The sequence below is a fragment of the Mandrillus leucophaeus genome, unplaced genomic scaffold (genome assembly GCF_000951045.1).
Source record: "Mandrillus leucophaeus isolate KB7577 unplaced genomic scaffold, Mleu.le_1.0 Scaffold321, whole genome shotgun sequence".
NCBI lineage: Eukaryota > Metazoa > Chordata > Mammalia > Primates > Cercopithecidae > Mandrillus > Mandrillus leucophaeus.
In genome coordinates, this window is record NW_012103377.1 from 3,178,040 (window position 1) to 3,194,389 (window position 16,350).

At 41.2% G+C, this 16,350-nt stretch overlaps 1 protein-coding gene across 1 annotated transcript in view; it reads right to left on the reverse strand.

Annotated features, from left to right (window-relative positions):
• Nucleotides 1-2,413: 2,413 nt before the first annotated feature.
• The window catches only part of SMS (spermine synthase), a 34,837-nt gene continuing 20,900 nt past the window's right edge, over nucleotides 2,414-16,350 (reverse strand). The window contains exons 8-11 of the mRNA XM_011988021.1: nucleotides 12,625-12,739; nucleotides 11,826-11,905; nucleotides 4,593-4,708; nucleotides 2,414-2,958 (exon numbers count right to left, since the gene is read on the reverse strand). Coding sequence (XP_011843411.1) covers nucleotides 2,919-2,958; nucleotides 4,593-4,708; nucleotides 11,826-11,905; nucleotides 12,625-12,739 — 351 coding nt within the window. The 3' untranslated portion in view covers nucleotides 2,414-2,918. The remainder of the gene's footprint in view (nucleotides 2,959-4,592; nucleotides 4,709-11,825; nucleotides 11,906-12,624; nucleotides 12,740-16,350) is intronic.

Below are 16,350 nucleotides of genomic sequence, written 5' to 3' on the forward strand. Positions count from 1 at the left end.
GTACAGGAAGTACTAGCACATTTTTATTTCGACATCAGCGCTGCTCCAGCCCATTAAAAACACTGTCAACCCAGCCTTTCCTCTAGCCCCACTGGATCATCATGAGTCAAGTCTCTAAAATATTCAATCAATCACACTTCTAAGAGAAAGCAGCATTTCATTTTTAAAATAAATTACTGACATTTGCTGATGTGTTGAATGGAATTTTAAACAGTCATATTCGTCTTGTCTCTAATTAAAAAGCAGCTATAGGATACTACAGTACATTCTAGTTTAAGTTATAAAGGAGACTGTAATACTATATAACACCACAGCCATTAAAGTGAAACAACAATGCTAGATCTTAAAACATTTCTTTAAAAGTCAGCAAAAGCAGAGGGGATTTTCAGTTATCAAAGTTCAGTTTGCATGCTTTTGTTTCAAAACAGTAACAAAGATGTTCAAAACATCCATCATCCTTTCTCCAATACAAAGAAGTGAGTTGGGTCAAAATTCACTGTTGTCACCCAAAATGAAAAGAGAGATTTCCATGCCTTTCTTTCCCATTCCACATCCCTTATTCTCTCCTGAATGTATCTCCCATGGCATGGCACAACCTGATCCACTTCATTTCCACCTCTCAGGTCTTTGCAGGACTTGTGTCAACAGATTTTATCAGTGGATCTGCTGCCCCAGCCTCAAGCTAGTCTTCAAGTACAAAGCCATGGCCAGTTATTAAAAACACGATATCCAGACAGCGGTACATATACCTGGTTTCTTTTATAAAGTAGAAAAAATCCAATTCTATTGACCCCAAACAGTGTTCTACAGTAATAGTACCATCATTTTGTATCTTACACAGTACAGAGAGCTTTGCAAAGCACTATAGTAGAGTTGGAGGGGATGGGAAAAATGTCTACTAATGCTATTTTTAACCTATGTGCACAAGAAAAATTTAAGTTAAGTCTATCATTACACCATGACTAACTCCTTTCTTCTTCGTCTTCTTCCATGCCAATCTAATACAAAGAAAAAGTAGGCGGCCAGGCATGGTGGTTCACATCTGTAATCCTAGCACTTTGGGAGTCCGACACAGGTGGATCGCCTGAGGTCAGGAGTTCAAGACCAGCTTGGCCAATACGGCAAAACCCCATCTCTACTAAAAAATACAAAAATTAGCCAGGTATGGTGGCGGGCGCCTGTAATCCCAGCTACCCGGGAGCCTGAGGCAGGAGAATCGCTTGAACCTGGGAGGCAGAGGTTGCAGTGAACAGAGATTGTGCCACTATGCTCCAGCTTGGGCAACAGAGCAAGACTCTGTCTCAAAAAAAAAAAAAAAGAAAAGAAAAGAAAAGAAAAAAAGAAAAAGAAAAAGAAAGAAGGGAAAAGTAGACATTCATTCAAGAAAAAAAAAGTGTGGTTGCTCACACCTGTATTCCCAGCATTTTGGGAGGCCAAGGTCGGATACCAGGCGTTCAAGACCAGCCTGGCCAACATGGTGAAACCCCATCTCTACTAAAAATACAAAAATTAGCCAGGTGTGATAGTATGTGCCTGTAATCCCAGCTACTTGGGAGGCTGCAGCAGGAGAATCGTTTGAACCTGGGAGGTGGATGTTGTAGTGAGCCGTGATCACACCACTGCACTCTAGCCTGCGTGACAGACCAAGACTCTGTCTCAAAAAAAAAAAAAAAAAAAAAAATTTTTTTTTTTTTTTTTTACATACATACTATTGATTCCTACACCTTGGGAAGAAGAATGTTCTTTGTTGACACCAATTCTATCTCAAAATGGACACTGAGTATTTCATTTGTAATCCTTTGCTTATTGCAAATTCACCATAAATGACTCATTCCATTGATACAGTATAAACCTTTTATAAAAACAGCAGAATAACCCACTGACATCTAACAATCCAAGTCAGTGTAAAGCTCACTTTTGATGTGGATCGTTACCCACAAACGCAATCAAGCTGTTAGCTACCTGCACTTCTTTAGGAGTTTTTAAGTTGCTCATATTGCCGCAGGCCTCTCCACAAATTCTGTCATACATCGGTGCAGCCAGGAATCTGCTCACCAAGTTTCCTAGCGGCTACCCAAAATGACTTTTATTTCCACATCTAATACACTGGTAAGAGTAGGAATAGAAATAAGCTTTTGACTTTCAACTTTACAGTCAGACAAAATCTCTTGCTAGCCTCAGGTCAATGGTATAATGAAGGACTGGTGAATGTAATAGGTTGTGTATCATTTAGCACGGTGGCGAATGAAGTCATTACTACTGTTCAAAAAAGGCCCCAAGGCCATCCTATTATAAAGAGATAAATGACATGGAGTGATAGAACCAGAAACAGACCAGGAGATACCGTTGATCTATGAGATCACAAGTTAGAAAGAAGGGACTGGGCTGAAATAAAACGACAGAACACGTGAAATGTCTCTTTTGTAATTTTAATTGAAGCAATCCTATTTATTTTTTTAACTCTCTCTCATAAGCACCAAATTTTAATATCTAAGTCAATTTTTGGGGAAAGAAACATCATCAAGATCATCCCTCCAGCAAAACAACGATGTTTACTCCTCCAAATATCCAAATTGAAGATCTACGAAAACAAAAACAAAAACAAAAACAAAAGCCCACAGAGAAATAAAAAGGAACAAAAATCACATTCTAATGGCGGGGGGAGGGGAGGTCAGTGCATTTAGCAGTCTTCGCTGTGCTGTCTAACCATCCTTCAGCTGACTTTCAAAAAAAAATAACACCCTAAGCTCATCAAAATATACATTTGCCATTTGCTTGTTTAAATTAAAAATAATTATTAAAAAAAGGAAAACTTTAAGGAATTCACAATCAATTGCCTGACTCATTTCGATGTCATATACAGCATATGGAGGTCAGGAAGGCCATTCGCAGCACATGTGATTAGGGGCTATTGATCTTCAAGGTTTAGCTTTCTTCCAAACAGTGTAAAATACCCACCTGGTCAGGGAGTCAAGGAATAAAAGCAGGTAATTCAAGGAAGAAAAGGCATCACTTGTAATTCGTTTGCTGGCCTACAAATTGAAAGACGGATGAAAAGCTTCATGGCTTAGAGCACTGTGGGAATGAGAATGAAGGCCTTTGAATAAGGCCACTCTGCAGCCTGGGGACATCCCCACCACCTGGGATGTCTGAAGGAGGTACTGAGTGGACAACAGAAGGCTAAAGGAACACAAATATTCTCTCAGGTAACACTACCGATCCAAAGTCTCACAAGTTTTAGGGAATTAGTATGAGAAGGAAAGGCAGGAAGAAGGAAAGGAAGGAAGGAGGAAAGGAGGGAGGGAGGGAGGGAAAACTGGGGTAGCAGGAAATGCAAGGAAGGGAGAGAAGGGGGAGGGAAGAGAGGGAAGAAGAAGGAGAGGAAAAAAGGTCAGAGGAGTAAAGGAGAGGGAAGGAAGGAGGGAGAGAGAAGAACTAGCAGGTGGAAGCCTTTGCCTCAAATGTTATCAACTCATTTCTCAAATCTCCAAACATGCAAACACAGGCCTGACAAACATGCTGAGGGGAACCATAAACGAAGGTGGACAGTTGGGAGGAGATGCTGAAGCTCTGTACAGGCTGTGGAGGGACCCGGCCACCCAGCAGGCGGAGTGCCCCCTCCTCACGTGGAGGATCTAGAGGGTTCTCATTGCCTCTTGCTGGCCATCTGGTCTCAGCAGGCAGTCTGCGCTGCCGGGCTCTGCCCCAGCCTGATGGGACCAGGCCTCACTGGAGGTCAGCAGCAGTCGCAGAGCAACCCTGACAGGAAAAAAAAAAAAAAAAAAAAAAAAAAAAAAAAAAACAACCTGCTGTCACAGGAACCTGGACTTGGCAACAGCAGATAAGGAAGCTGTTGTCTGCAGACTATAGCCCACAGCTGTGTTGTGGCACAAATTTCCAATGATAATGCTCTCATTTCCTTTTTTTCTCCATGTTTTATATCTCTAGACTAACTTTACTAAATGGAACAGAGAACACCAACGTTAACTATGCAGTCCCCAACATCATTCTAGTTCTCGATTTCTACTGCAAATTAGCATCAAGTGTAGAAACTAGGATTAACATCAGGTAATTTTAATGTAAGAGTAGAATGAGTGTCTTTAGACATTTTACCTGCCACAGGTAGGGTGGTTATTTTAGACTAGGGCTTCTCAAACTTTTTAGGTGCACATAAGTCCCTGGGAAGGCTGGTAGAACAGGTCACTGGGCCCCCACCTCCAGAATTCCTCTGACTGGGCAGCAGGTTGGGGTGGGACTTGAGAATGTCCATGTCTAACTAGTTCTTGAGTGATGCTGCAGGTCTGGCAACACCTTTGAGAACCGATGCTTTAGACCAGTAGTGCTTGATCATTAAAAGCACCTGGAAAGCTGTGGCAAGCCCCCGCAAAATTTTTGAGAATGGGAGTCTAGAATGTTAGATTTTATTTAAAGCTTCTCGGGGGATTCCAATGTGCACCGAAGCTTGAGAACCAGGGCTTTATATACTCTACGGCTAAGCTAATTGTTTATTATTGGGATTTAAATTTTTTAATTGGCATAGGATTTACTTGGGTGCTTTGATCTGGCAAAAGAATGTCATGGTCAAAGGATACAATTCCAAATATGAAGGGACACAGACGATCTCCTTTGAAAATTCCACAGGACAATACAGGTGCCCCAGCTGTTCTTCATAGAGCGACAGCGCTTCTGTCAGATTGACACAGTTCCCCTAAATCAAAGAGAGATAAGCAAATGGGATTCTTGAGTCCTTCCAAGGGCCCCACTCATCTGAAGGTCGTTAATAAAGAAGAACACTTCTAGCTTTAGATAAAAGTTCATCTTTAAAAACAAGATAAGGCTTCTGTATTTTCACAAATCACACTGCATTCTATTTATAGACCCATTAGAGCTCGTTATCCTTCTACCTCATTGACCAAGCCATTTCAAATTATTAGAATATGAAATGATAGAAAGCAGTGAAACCGATTTCTTACTAGTGACACAGTCACTGAATTAAAACCATGCAATTTGCAAAGATTCATACAAATAACATATTCAAAGGAAATTTTCTCAATAACGGTCACCATTATGTTATAAACGAAGTATCAAAAAGATAGTGTTCTTGATTTCCACAATGGTTTAAACTACAATTCTCCTAAGAGTCTAAAATGTTGACACAGAACTATATTCACCCCTATTTTTTTCCCTAGAATCTGTGTATAAGAGAACAAAAGTCTATTCAGGACATATATGCTAGGGATATCCCCCAGTTGCACACCTTATCAAAAACTTTCTCTCAACTTCATTATTCTAGCATTTCTCCCTTTCCAGTCACCCCATTTTCAGCATCTCCAGCAGCTAGGGGTAGTCAATGACATATACTGCAAGTTTGCTGGTAGCTGCTGGAAAAGCTTTTGATTCAGAAAAAAGAGAGCGCCACCCGCCTCTTCAACTTTCTTCCAAGCTATAACCTAGATGTGATATTTGGAGCTGCAGCAGCCATCTTGTGACCATAAGGAAAAAAAGGTGAAGGGAATTCAAGAGATGCCAGCCAAGGTATAGCAGAGTTGCTGAATGGATACAGTATTTGCCCAACTCTAGAGCAATGCTTCTAACTCCTTAATGTACATGTGATATCATAGGGGATCTTGTTAAAATGTAGATTTGGATTAAGTCTGGGGAAGCCTTTATCATCCTTTTAGCACAATTTTCCCCAAATGATTTTCATTATGAATTTAGAAAACAAAACTGGTATTTATATACAGAGATTAAAAGGAAATACCAACTATTTCCTTTTAATCTCTGAAGTTGGTATTCACAAGACAGTAATACTGAATCCAGGTGGCTGATTCCATTTCTTAAGAAAGTTACTCTTCACTGGAAGTGCTGGCTCAGGCCTGTAATCCCAGCACTTTGGGAGGCTGAGGCAGGTGGATCACTTGAGGTCAGGAGTTTGAGGCCAGCCTGGTCAACATGGTGAAACCCTATTTCTACTAAAAATACAAAAACTAGCCAGGCGTAGTGACATGCACCTGTATTCCCAGCTACTCAGGAGGCTAAGACAGAAGAACCACTTGAACCCAGGAGGTGAAGGTTGCAATGAGCTGAGATTGCGCCATTGCACTCCAGCCCGGGCAACAAGAGCGAAACTCCAATTCAAAAAAAAAGTTACTCTTAATTTGCCTCAAAATAGCTAAGTATAATGCAAGATGAAAATTATTTACAAATAAAGGCAGCCTGTGATGTAAGAACTCCTGAGAATGGCTTTCAAAACCAACCAGCCAGCTAGTCACGGGCAAGAGGTTAGAATTATTCTGAGAGCTGGCCTTGGTGGTTTTAACTTAGCACATTCACTCAACATGACGTCATCCTTCAGTGCCAGACTGTTTAGTAACCCATCATCTAGGGTCCCGCAGTGGGATATGGCCATGGTCAAAGTGCCCTTTGCCAGCATGTAATTTGGTTTCAACATCAAGTTCACCATGAGAGCATATAAACACCACACGTGTAATTTAAGATTCACAAATAGAAAACTGCCCAGTTGTTTTTAGAACCCATCGCCACTGGGGAAGCTATAGAATGAAAATGCCACCAAGGTGCACAGTAAATGGCTTTGCCATGTTAAAATTGACACCACACTCTCTCTTTATAGAGGTTATATGGGAAGACTTCCTTACATAGACTGTGGTAAGAAAATAGGAAAGTTTCAATTTGTTCTTTCCCAACATTGTCAAGAAGTTTCAAAAAAAGAAGAAAACACACACCACAAATAGAGACCTACCCAAAAAAGTAACATGATACATTTCACTTTCCTGTCTATTTAAATGGAATGACATTTTTTCTTTTTAAGAGAAACAAATGGGAGATGAATAAAAATCTAATAGCAAAGAATTAAGCACCCATTAAGGATAAGAAAAAGGGATGGAACAAGGGGTGGGGCCACACCTGGCATTATCGAAGAAAAAGGGGCTCACTGCCCAATGTTCTAGAAGTCAGTACTAGGACACTGGGGTTTTAAGAAAAGCAAAGCTTATTTTAATTTCTTTTCAGAGACAGGGTCTTGCTGTGTTGCTCAGGCTGAAGTACAGTGCTGTGATCACAGCTCAGTGCAGCCTCAAACTCCTGGCCTCAAGCAATCCTCCTGCCTTAGCCTCCCCAAATGCTGGGATTACAGGCATGAGCCACCGAGCCTGGCCTAAGAAAAGCTTTTTATTGTAAGTCAACTAACAAGGAGACAGGAGTCCAGCTGTGCCGGGCTTAAAGGCAGTCCTTTTATTAGAAAAGGTTTAAGGGGCTGGCTGCAGTGGCTCACACCTGTAATCCTAACACTTTGGAGGCTGAGGCAGGCAGATCACTTCAGGTCAGGAGTTCGAGAGCAGTCTGGCCAACATGGTGAAATCCCATCTCTTCTAAAAATACAAAAATTAGCCAGGTGTGGTGGCACACATCTGCAATCCCAGCTACTTGGGAGGCTGAGGCAGGAGAGGTGCTCGAACCCGGGAGGCAAAGGTTGAGGTGAGCAGGGATCGAGCCACTGTACTCCAGCCCGGGCCACAGAGTGAGACTCCATCTCCATCTCCATCTCCAAAAAAAAAAAAAAAAAAAAATTTAAGGGGTAGGTGCTGAGATTTGCAGATGATTGATTTGTGGATGGAAAGGGTAGATCTGGAAAATCCTCAGGCACGTATGGTTATCTCTTTCTGCCCACTAATGGGTCTTGTGTGCAATCTTGAGGGCGGGGAAGTGGTTAGTATGAAGCAAGTGGTGAAAACTTAGGCTGTGACATCAGCAAGCTTGTTCTGTGCAAATTCTAATGGGGCATATTGGTTTTAACAGATTTTAGCCAGTGATTTTCTTTCTTAAGTGGGGGGAGTTTCAGTGTTTCAGCAAGTTGTTTCTTTTTTTACCTGCAATCCTGCAAACTCAGATTTTATTAGTCATTGGTTTATTTAACCCTTTGAGGCTTCACTAGGGGATTAAATCCAAATTCTATAGCTTCAGTTCTAGAAAGTTCTTTTCCCCATGTTAGGTGTGGACAGGTGACATTTGCTTTTGTTTATTTTAGAGGTGGGGTCTTCACTATGTTGCCCAGGCTGTCCTCGAACTCCTGGGCTCAAGCGATCCTCCTGAGTAGTTAGGATTACAGGCACATGACACCTCAGTAACAGGTATAGAAGAATACATCCTTAGCAACTTTTATCAAGTTCAAAAGCAAATAAAATTACATAGTATAATGACTTAGGAAATCATACATGTAAGAACCATCTAGAAGATACAGAAACGGAAAAAAGTGAGACCAAGGATGGGTTGCTTCTAGAAGGCAAGCAGGAACGAGAGAGAAATATAACTTACGGGTTTTTTTTTAAATGGGGCTGGAGGGAGAGAAGAGAGGAAGGTCAAGTCCCAGGATCTGCCTCCTAGGTTCCATGAAAACACTTCCTCCCCAATTCAAATTCTATTGGCCCACCTTGATTCCCACGCCTCTCCACGATGCATTCCCCAGCTTCCTGGGATGCTGACAAGGCTGCATTCAGGCAGCCACAGTAACACCAATGACATCACAAACTCACCACTGTGATGCTGGCAGTTTTAGGTGGGAACATTTAGCTTCTGTAAAACAACACATTTTCATCCCACCCTTAACCTGACTCCAGTTCTAAGCTGCACACTTGGGCAAAGTGGGTGGGCATGCCAGGAATCTGGGTTACCTCCTAAGTATGTCACCTGGCAGTTAAAAAAAAACCAAAACTGTCCTGTGGCAACTACATCAATACATCCTGAGTCAAATCACTTGTTTTTTGACTTAATTACTACTTCTTAAAAGGGCTATACATGCCTGTCCACATAAATCTTACCATGTGACACTGTCAACCACCAAATGTACTGAATGAACCCCAGGTGTTATATAATGAGATTGTTTTGTGGTTCTAACTGTAATGAACATGGGGACAGAAAACACGTCATATGTCTTTCGGACAATTCTTAGAAACCAAGACAGCCCTGGGCATACAATCCTTTTGATTTTGGTAAAAAGTCTATTGGCAAAGGCAAGATATCAAAGCCTGGGTCATTAATATTTACAAATGGGTTGTGGTAGTACACTAAGCAAGCATTCTATTAGCCTTTCATACTAAGATAACGGCTCTCCATAGGAGGCAGCCTGCCATACCAATATTCAGAACAAAAGAACAACAGTCACACGGTTGTAGTAGACAACAGGTGGAGTTAGCGTGGCTGTCTCTTTTGTCCTGTCTTTTGTACTACAGACTGGCTAGTTTGTAGTGGATCCAAATTTTTTTCAGCCTCTTTTTGTTCAAGATCCCAGAGCCTCACATTTTTCCTTGATTTAAGCTGCTTGAGATTTTCTTCTATGTGTTTGCAGAAACCCAAAAGAAAAAATTCTGGCTGGGCACGGTCACTAATGGCTGTAATCTCAACAATTCAGGAGGCTGACGTAGGAGGATTACTCGAATCTAGGAGTTTAAGGCCAACCTGGGCAACACAGTGAGACCTCATCTCTACAAAAATTAGCCAGGCATGGCAATGGATGCCTGTAATCCCAGCACTTTGGGAGGGGCAAAGCAAGACGATCACTTCCGCCTGGGAGGTTGAGGCTGCAATGAGCGCCACTGTGCCACTGCACTCCGGCCTAGGCTACAGACCAAGAACCTAGCTCAAAAAAATGAAAAGAAAAAAATTCCATATGCTCTGCTTAAAAAATGCCCATCATGGCTGGGCGCAGGGGCTCACGCCTGTAATCCCAGCACTTTGGGAGGCCAAGGGGGACGGATCACCTGAGGTTGGGAGTTTGAGACCAGCCTGACCAACATGGAGAAACCCTATCTCTACTAAAAATACAAAAAAATCAGCTGGGCATGGTGGCACATGCCTATAATCCCAGCTACTCAGGAGGCTGAGGCAGGAGAATCGCTTGAACCCAGGAGATGGAGGTTGCAGTGAGCTGAGATCGCGCCACTGCACTCCAGCCTAGGCAACAGAGCAAGACTCCGTCTCAAAAAAAAAAAAAAAAAAAAAACCCATCATAAGAAAGTCCAACTTGCTTCTTTACAATAAGAAAGCTTCATTTGAGCAGGTTTCACTGCAGGTTTCCTGTAAGACAGGGGTCAGCAAACTTCCTCTGTAAAGGGTCAGACAGAAACTATTTTAGGCTCTGCAGATCACACAGTATCTACCACAACTACTCAGTTCAAAAGCAGCCACAGACACTATGTAATAAATGGGCATGTCTGTGTGCCAAGAAAACTTTACAAACAAGCAAGCAGGAGGCCAGATTTGGCCCAATGTTTGCAGACTCCTGGCTTTGAATACTTATATCCATCTACAACATGTTTGTAAAAATCGTTTCTAAACCTTGGGGTGGTGGGGGAGAGACACTCCATTAACAGATAGGGCTTTGCTCTCCTCAAAGTTTCCCAACATTTTCACCAAGCGCAAAGTCTAAGATTAAGCACAAAGCAGATAAAGCAAAGCAAAGATAAAGCAAAGTCTAAGATTAAGACCTGCAGGTCTTGCACGCAGAGGGAAGAGCGGAACAACAGGATAGGCTGGAGCCTGAATCAAGATGTCTCTTAGAATTGCTAAGTTGTTTTCAGCATTATTAATCTCAGATTCCATAAAATGTCCAGGATAGGGTCTGCTTGCAAACATCTCCTCAGGAGGATAAAGTTAAAACCTCTACCTGTTCCTGACTTTTTTTTTTTTTTTTTTTGGAGACGGAGTCTTGCTCTGTGGCCCAGGCTGGAGCCCAGTGGTGCAATCTCGGCTCAATGCAACCTCCGCCTCCCAGGTTCAAGCAATGTCCTGCCTCAGGCTCCTGAGTAGCTGGGATTACAGGCTCCTGCTACCATGCCTGGCTCATTTTTGTATTTTTAGTAGAGACGGGGTTTCACCATGTTGGCCAGGCTGGTCTCGAACTCCTTGACCTCAGGTAATCTAACTGCCTTGGCCTCCCAAAGTGCTGGGATTACAGGCGTAAGCCACCACACTTGGCCTGTTCCTGACATTTAAATACAGTAAACTAATACTGTGTTTATTTTTGAGTCAAGGTCTCACTCTGTCACCCAGGCTGAAGGGCAGTGGCACGATCATAGCTCACTATAGCTTCAACCTCCCAGGCTCAAACAATCCTCCCACCTCGGCCTCCAGAGTTAGGACTACAGGCATGCACCACCATGCCCAGCTAATCTTTTAAATGTTTTGTAGAGATGGAGTCTTACTATGTTGCCCAGGCTGGCAGTACTTTTTTTAAAAAATGGAGGAGGGGATTTTCCTGTGAACTCAGAATAATTCAGAGATCCAGAGTACGATGCTACGTAAGTGTTTATCTTATGTTTATGAATCAAGGAATTTTGTACCAAGAGACTAGATTATCAATTAGCTGTCTTTGCTGTCATTTTCAAAATTTTGTTAAGGATTTCAATAGAAGATATATATGTATATTTTTAACACCAAGAAATGAAATCTTTCAAGTTTTAGAATCCCCTAGAGAATGAGAAAAACACCACAATCTGCTTCCATCTGGTGGCAGGAGTTCACAGTACAGCCAGAGCTACTTCATCAAGTGTATGTTGATGAGGGGAGGGGAAAAAAAGAAAATCAGTCTGTGTCTCCATCAGGTGGCAGCAGCTCATACTACAGCGAAAGACCAGGGCTGATAACTCATTAATTCCCAGCAGAGGACAGGTCCACTTAGAAGCTTACTGTTTGAAACAACATAAACCAATGATGCTGCTCTATCCTTAATAAATTTCAAAAATGTGCATTCAGATTTCAAAATATCAAAATCTTAAGAGTGTTTTGAGGAAAAAAACTGTTAAGTAGCCTACCTGTGTAAAATATTTCCCATCCTGTTTCAACACTTTCATTGAGAGGTCAAGAATCAGTCTGAGAAACTCCCATGTGGAATCTGAAGGTTTAAAAGAAAACAAGTTTCATAAATATGGGTTTGTACGTATCCACAACATCTGAAGTAAAATATTCAAATACTCAATACCAAAAGGGGAAGAAGAAAAAGAGCCACAAGTGTGAGACCCACTCACTATTCAAAGAGCTTGTTCATGAACGATAATGAAATTGATTTTGGATGCCAAAATCACATCTACCTAGCACTGCTCTCAAAATACCAATAGATTCGACACAAAGGCAGTGGCCGAAACGTGAAAGAAAACTGCTTTAAATAAGGGGGCAAGCAGCAAAATCCTGAGAGAAATTCAGAGTCTGCAAACTCAGCAGGAACTTGAGTTTATAGAAAAAACATGAACTAGCTGTGATTTTGAACAAACATATGGTTTGAGAAAGGGAATTATCTGTTGTTAGATAAGTGACCAATTTGTACCAATACAGGTTGAAAATCACATAAATTAAATACATTATCAAATGATTTACCGTCTCAATAATGTAATGAGTCATTTTATTTCATTTTTGTTTCAAATGACTGAATGAGTTCACTCATTTAGTGGCAGAACAGGAATTGAAGCCAAATCCAGTCATCTTTCCACCATGGACCTCAATTTAACTCCCTAAAAATGTGAGAGAACTAGACAATCTCTAAGATCCTTTCACCCTCACATGGTGCCCAGAGAAACATTTCCATCATAAGTATCCTGGTTTAAAAAAAAAATCTACCTTCTTCTGGAGACGTGGAGATTGGAACAGCAGTCAAATCATTAATCACATAATCAAATTCTCTCCCTTCTTTGGCGTACCTCTTCAGTACCGGAATACAGTCTTCTATTAGAACCTTCCAGAAAGAACAGGAATAGATGAGTAAGCCAACATGTGGATGTAGTTAAACAAAAAACAATAGTAAAGGAAGGAGGAAAAAAATACCAAGTGGGGGCTTATATCCACAGCTATCCACAGCATCTGCTACAGGAACCAAAAAACTTTCATCTATGTCTATTAATAGCAAAAATTAAGTGCTTACCATATATGCTTTATATGCCTTCTCATTTCAATAAAGCAACAATACTAGAGGCACTATTATCCATTTTACCAATGTAGAAACAAACTTGAGGTGTTATCCAGCTTGCCCACAGATCCACGAAGTATACCTATTACTATCTGAAAGCCAACTACATACTTTCATCTCTAATCTATACTGCCTCTCCTACCACTATTTGTATCATCTTCTTTTGATTTTTCTTATTTTTTAAAATTAATAAACTATTTTTAAAAAGTTTTTCTAGAGACAGGGTCTCACTATGTTGCCCAGGTTGGTCTTGAACTCCTGGGCTCAAGCAATCTGCCCACCTTAGTCTCTCATAGTGCTGGGATTAGAGGCATGAGCCACCGTACCCAGCCTAATTTTTCTTTTATACTAAGCACTGAATGACTTCATTGTTTATGGATTTATTTTTGCATGTTACTCAAACTATAAACATGTTGTTCCTCAATTTTCTCTAATGCTTGGCTACTGCTAATAAAGCTATATATAACAGCTCCCACCATCAGAGTCAATCAAGAGTCCAGCTGGAATTCCCATACAGATCATACATAGTTAATACAGGAAAGAAGTTTGAGGTCAGCTGTATATTTGAAGTACTGAGGCTCTACGCTGGGGACACATCTGGATCTAAGCAACATCCTAAACTAAACGGGAGTTACGGTCATCTTTTAGTTTTCTAATTCAAAAAAAAAAATACATTAAGTAAAAGAAAAATTACATATAATAGTCAGAAATCAAGAGTTTAAGAGTTTGCCAGGCCAGGAGCAGTGGCCCAACACCTGTAATCCCAGTACTTTGGGAAGTTGAGGTGGGCGGAACACTGGAGACCAGGAGTTCTAGAGCAGCCTGGGCGACATGGTAAAAGCCTGTCTCTAGATAAAATAGAAAAACCAGCTGGGCCTAGTGGTATGTGCCTGTAGTCCCGGCTACTCAGGAAGCTGAGGTGGGAGGATCGCTTGAGCCTGGGAGTTCGAGGGTGTAGTGAGCCATGATCATGACACCACTGCGCTCCAGCACTCCAGCCTGAGTGACAGAGCGAGACCTTGTCTCAAAAAAAAAAAAAAAAAAAAAAAAAAGTTCACCACAATTCCCTAAAATAACCCAGCCCATGTTGTTTCTCATCATTCTTCTTATAGCCTCACAGTTGTAAGAAACTGGGACTTTTCTGTCCTATTGTTTTATAACTTGTCTCACTTAATGCATCATACCTGTGGAGGTACTAACACCACAGTTGCCTTCAATTCACTATGAATCCTGTTTGATATGCTCATAATTTTTCCATACGTTCACAGAGATTCTTACAAATACTTGCACACAAATACAAATATATGTGCTCTTTTGTAAAATTTGGATCACGCACATCATTCGGAACTTGAACATTTTCACCGAACATCTCTCCAGGTAATAACACACATTTTTAAAAATACGCCATTCCACTAAAAACGTTCTTTCTGTTGTCATCGTCAAGCCTTGGCCACTACAAGCACATCTATAATAAAATCTTGTAGTGACACCTTTTAAACTGTGGGCTGGGTGCTCAAACACAGGGTAGAAGCCATGTGTTTCGGTTTTGATAGCATTTCACATGTCAAAGAGCAATGCATATGAGCACCTGTCTCCTCCTCGCATCCTCCTCAGCGTGGAATATTGCTCCTCTACTAAATTTTGTGAAGTCTGTTGCTAATGTTTTCACAAGAACTTCCTGGGCCACCAACAGGGGAGACCGTCTTGTGGTACTTTTTTTTTTTTTTTTTTTGAGATGGAGTCTTGCTTTGTCGCCCAGGCTGGAGTGCAGTGGCGCAATCTTGGCTCACTGCAAGCTCCACCTCCCGGGTTCACGCCTTTCTCCTGCCTCAGCCTCCTGAGTAACTGAGACTACAGGTGCCCACCACCACGCCCGGCTAATTTTTTCTATTTTTTCGTATAGCCGGGGTTTCACTGTGTTAGCCAGGATGGTCTCGATCTCCTGACCTTGTGATCTGCCCACCTCAGCCTCCCAAAGTGCTGGGATTACAGGCATGAGCCAATGCGCCCGGCCTGTCTTGTGGTACTTTATACAGGTTATTTGACTTATTCTGAGAAGTACCAGTCAATATACCCTTTATACTTTTTTAAAGTTAGTTAACTTCATTTCGAAGCTGTAGGGACTCTGCATTATTCAAGGGATCAATTCCCTGTCACGCTTGTTACCAGTCTTTCTTCTAGTCTGAACTTTTGGCTTGGTAAGGACAACATAATACCATTAACAGTTGAGTGTCCTATCTTTAAGAGATTTCCCAACTCCAAGGTTAAGTGCTCTAAATTGTCTTAAATGTATTAGTTTTTACATTTAGAGCCTAAGTCACCAAAATTCCTATTTCTATGGTTGGCTAACTTGGTTCTCATGCAGATGGTTAACTCATTATACTGGCATCGCACATTAACTCAACCAAACCTTTTCCCAAGTCGACTGAAATGCATCTTAGACCATATTAGCAGTGTGTAGGAATACATACTCAGACCTGTTCAAGTTCCTTTGACATTCCTAGGTATTGTGTATTCCTTTCATACTTCCTATTTGATTACTGTGCCTTGTAGTACATTAACAACGAATAGGACATATTTCGCCTCACACTGTGATTCTTTTTTCGAGTTTTCTTGGGTATTCTTAGATATTTGTTTTTACAAATAAACTTTAAAATCAGTTGGTCTACTTTTAAACCCCTCCCCTCTCCTTGGGATTACACATAATAAATTGGGAAGAAACAGACATTGTTCTGTATTGTTGTTGTTTTTTTTTTCTTTTTGACAGAGTCTTGCTCTGTCACCCAGGCTGGAGTGCAGTGGTGCAATCTCGGCTCACTGCAACCTCCACCTCCCGAGTTCAAGCCACTCTCCTGCCTCAGCCTCCAGAGTAGCTGGATTACAAGCACCCACCACCACGTCTGGCTAATTTTTGTATTTTTAGTAGAGATGGGATTTCACCATGTTGACCAGGCTGTTCTCCAACTCCTGACTTCAAGTGATCTGCCCACCTCAGCCTCCCAAAGTGCTGGGATTACAGGTGAGCCACCAAGCCCGGCCTGTTCTGTTATTTCAATACAAGAAATACAGCATGCCTCTCCACATATTCAGACTTTGATGTCTTTCAATAAGATCTTAATATAATTCATACCAGTCTCACAATACCATTCTTGTTAAATATATATTCCTAGAAATTTAACACTTGATTACTTTGAAAGGAAATGGATGGGAAGGAAATCCTATTTAAATGATTTAGCATTTAGTATAGAGAAAAAAATCTAGGCTGGCTTTATCCAATCACTTTACCAAATTCTCATGAATTCAAATAATTTTCTATGTAAGTTTCCTGGCTTTTCTAGTATTCATATCATCTGCAAATAATTAGATTTATACTGTTTTCT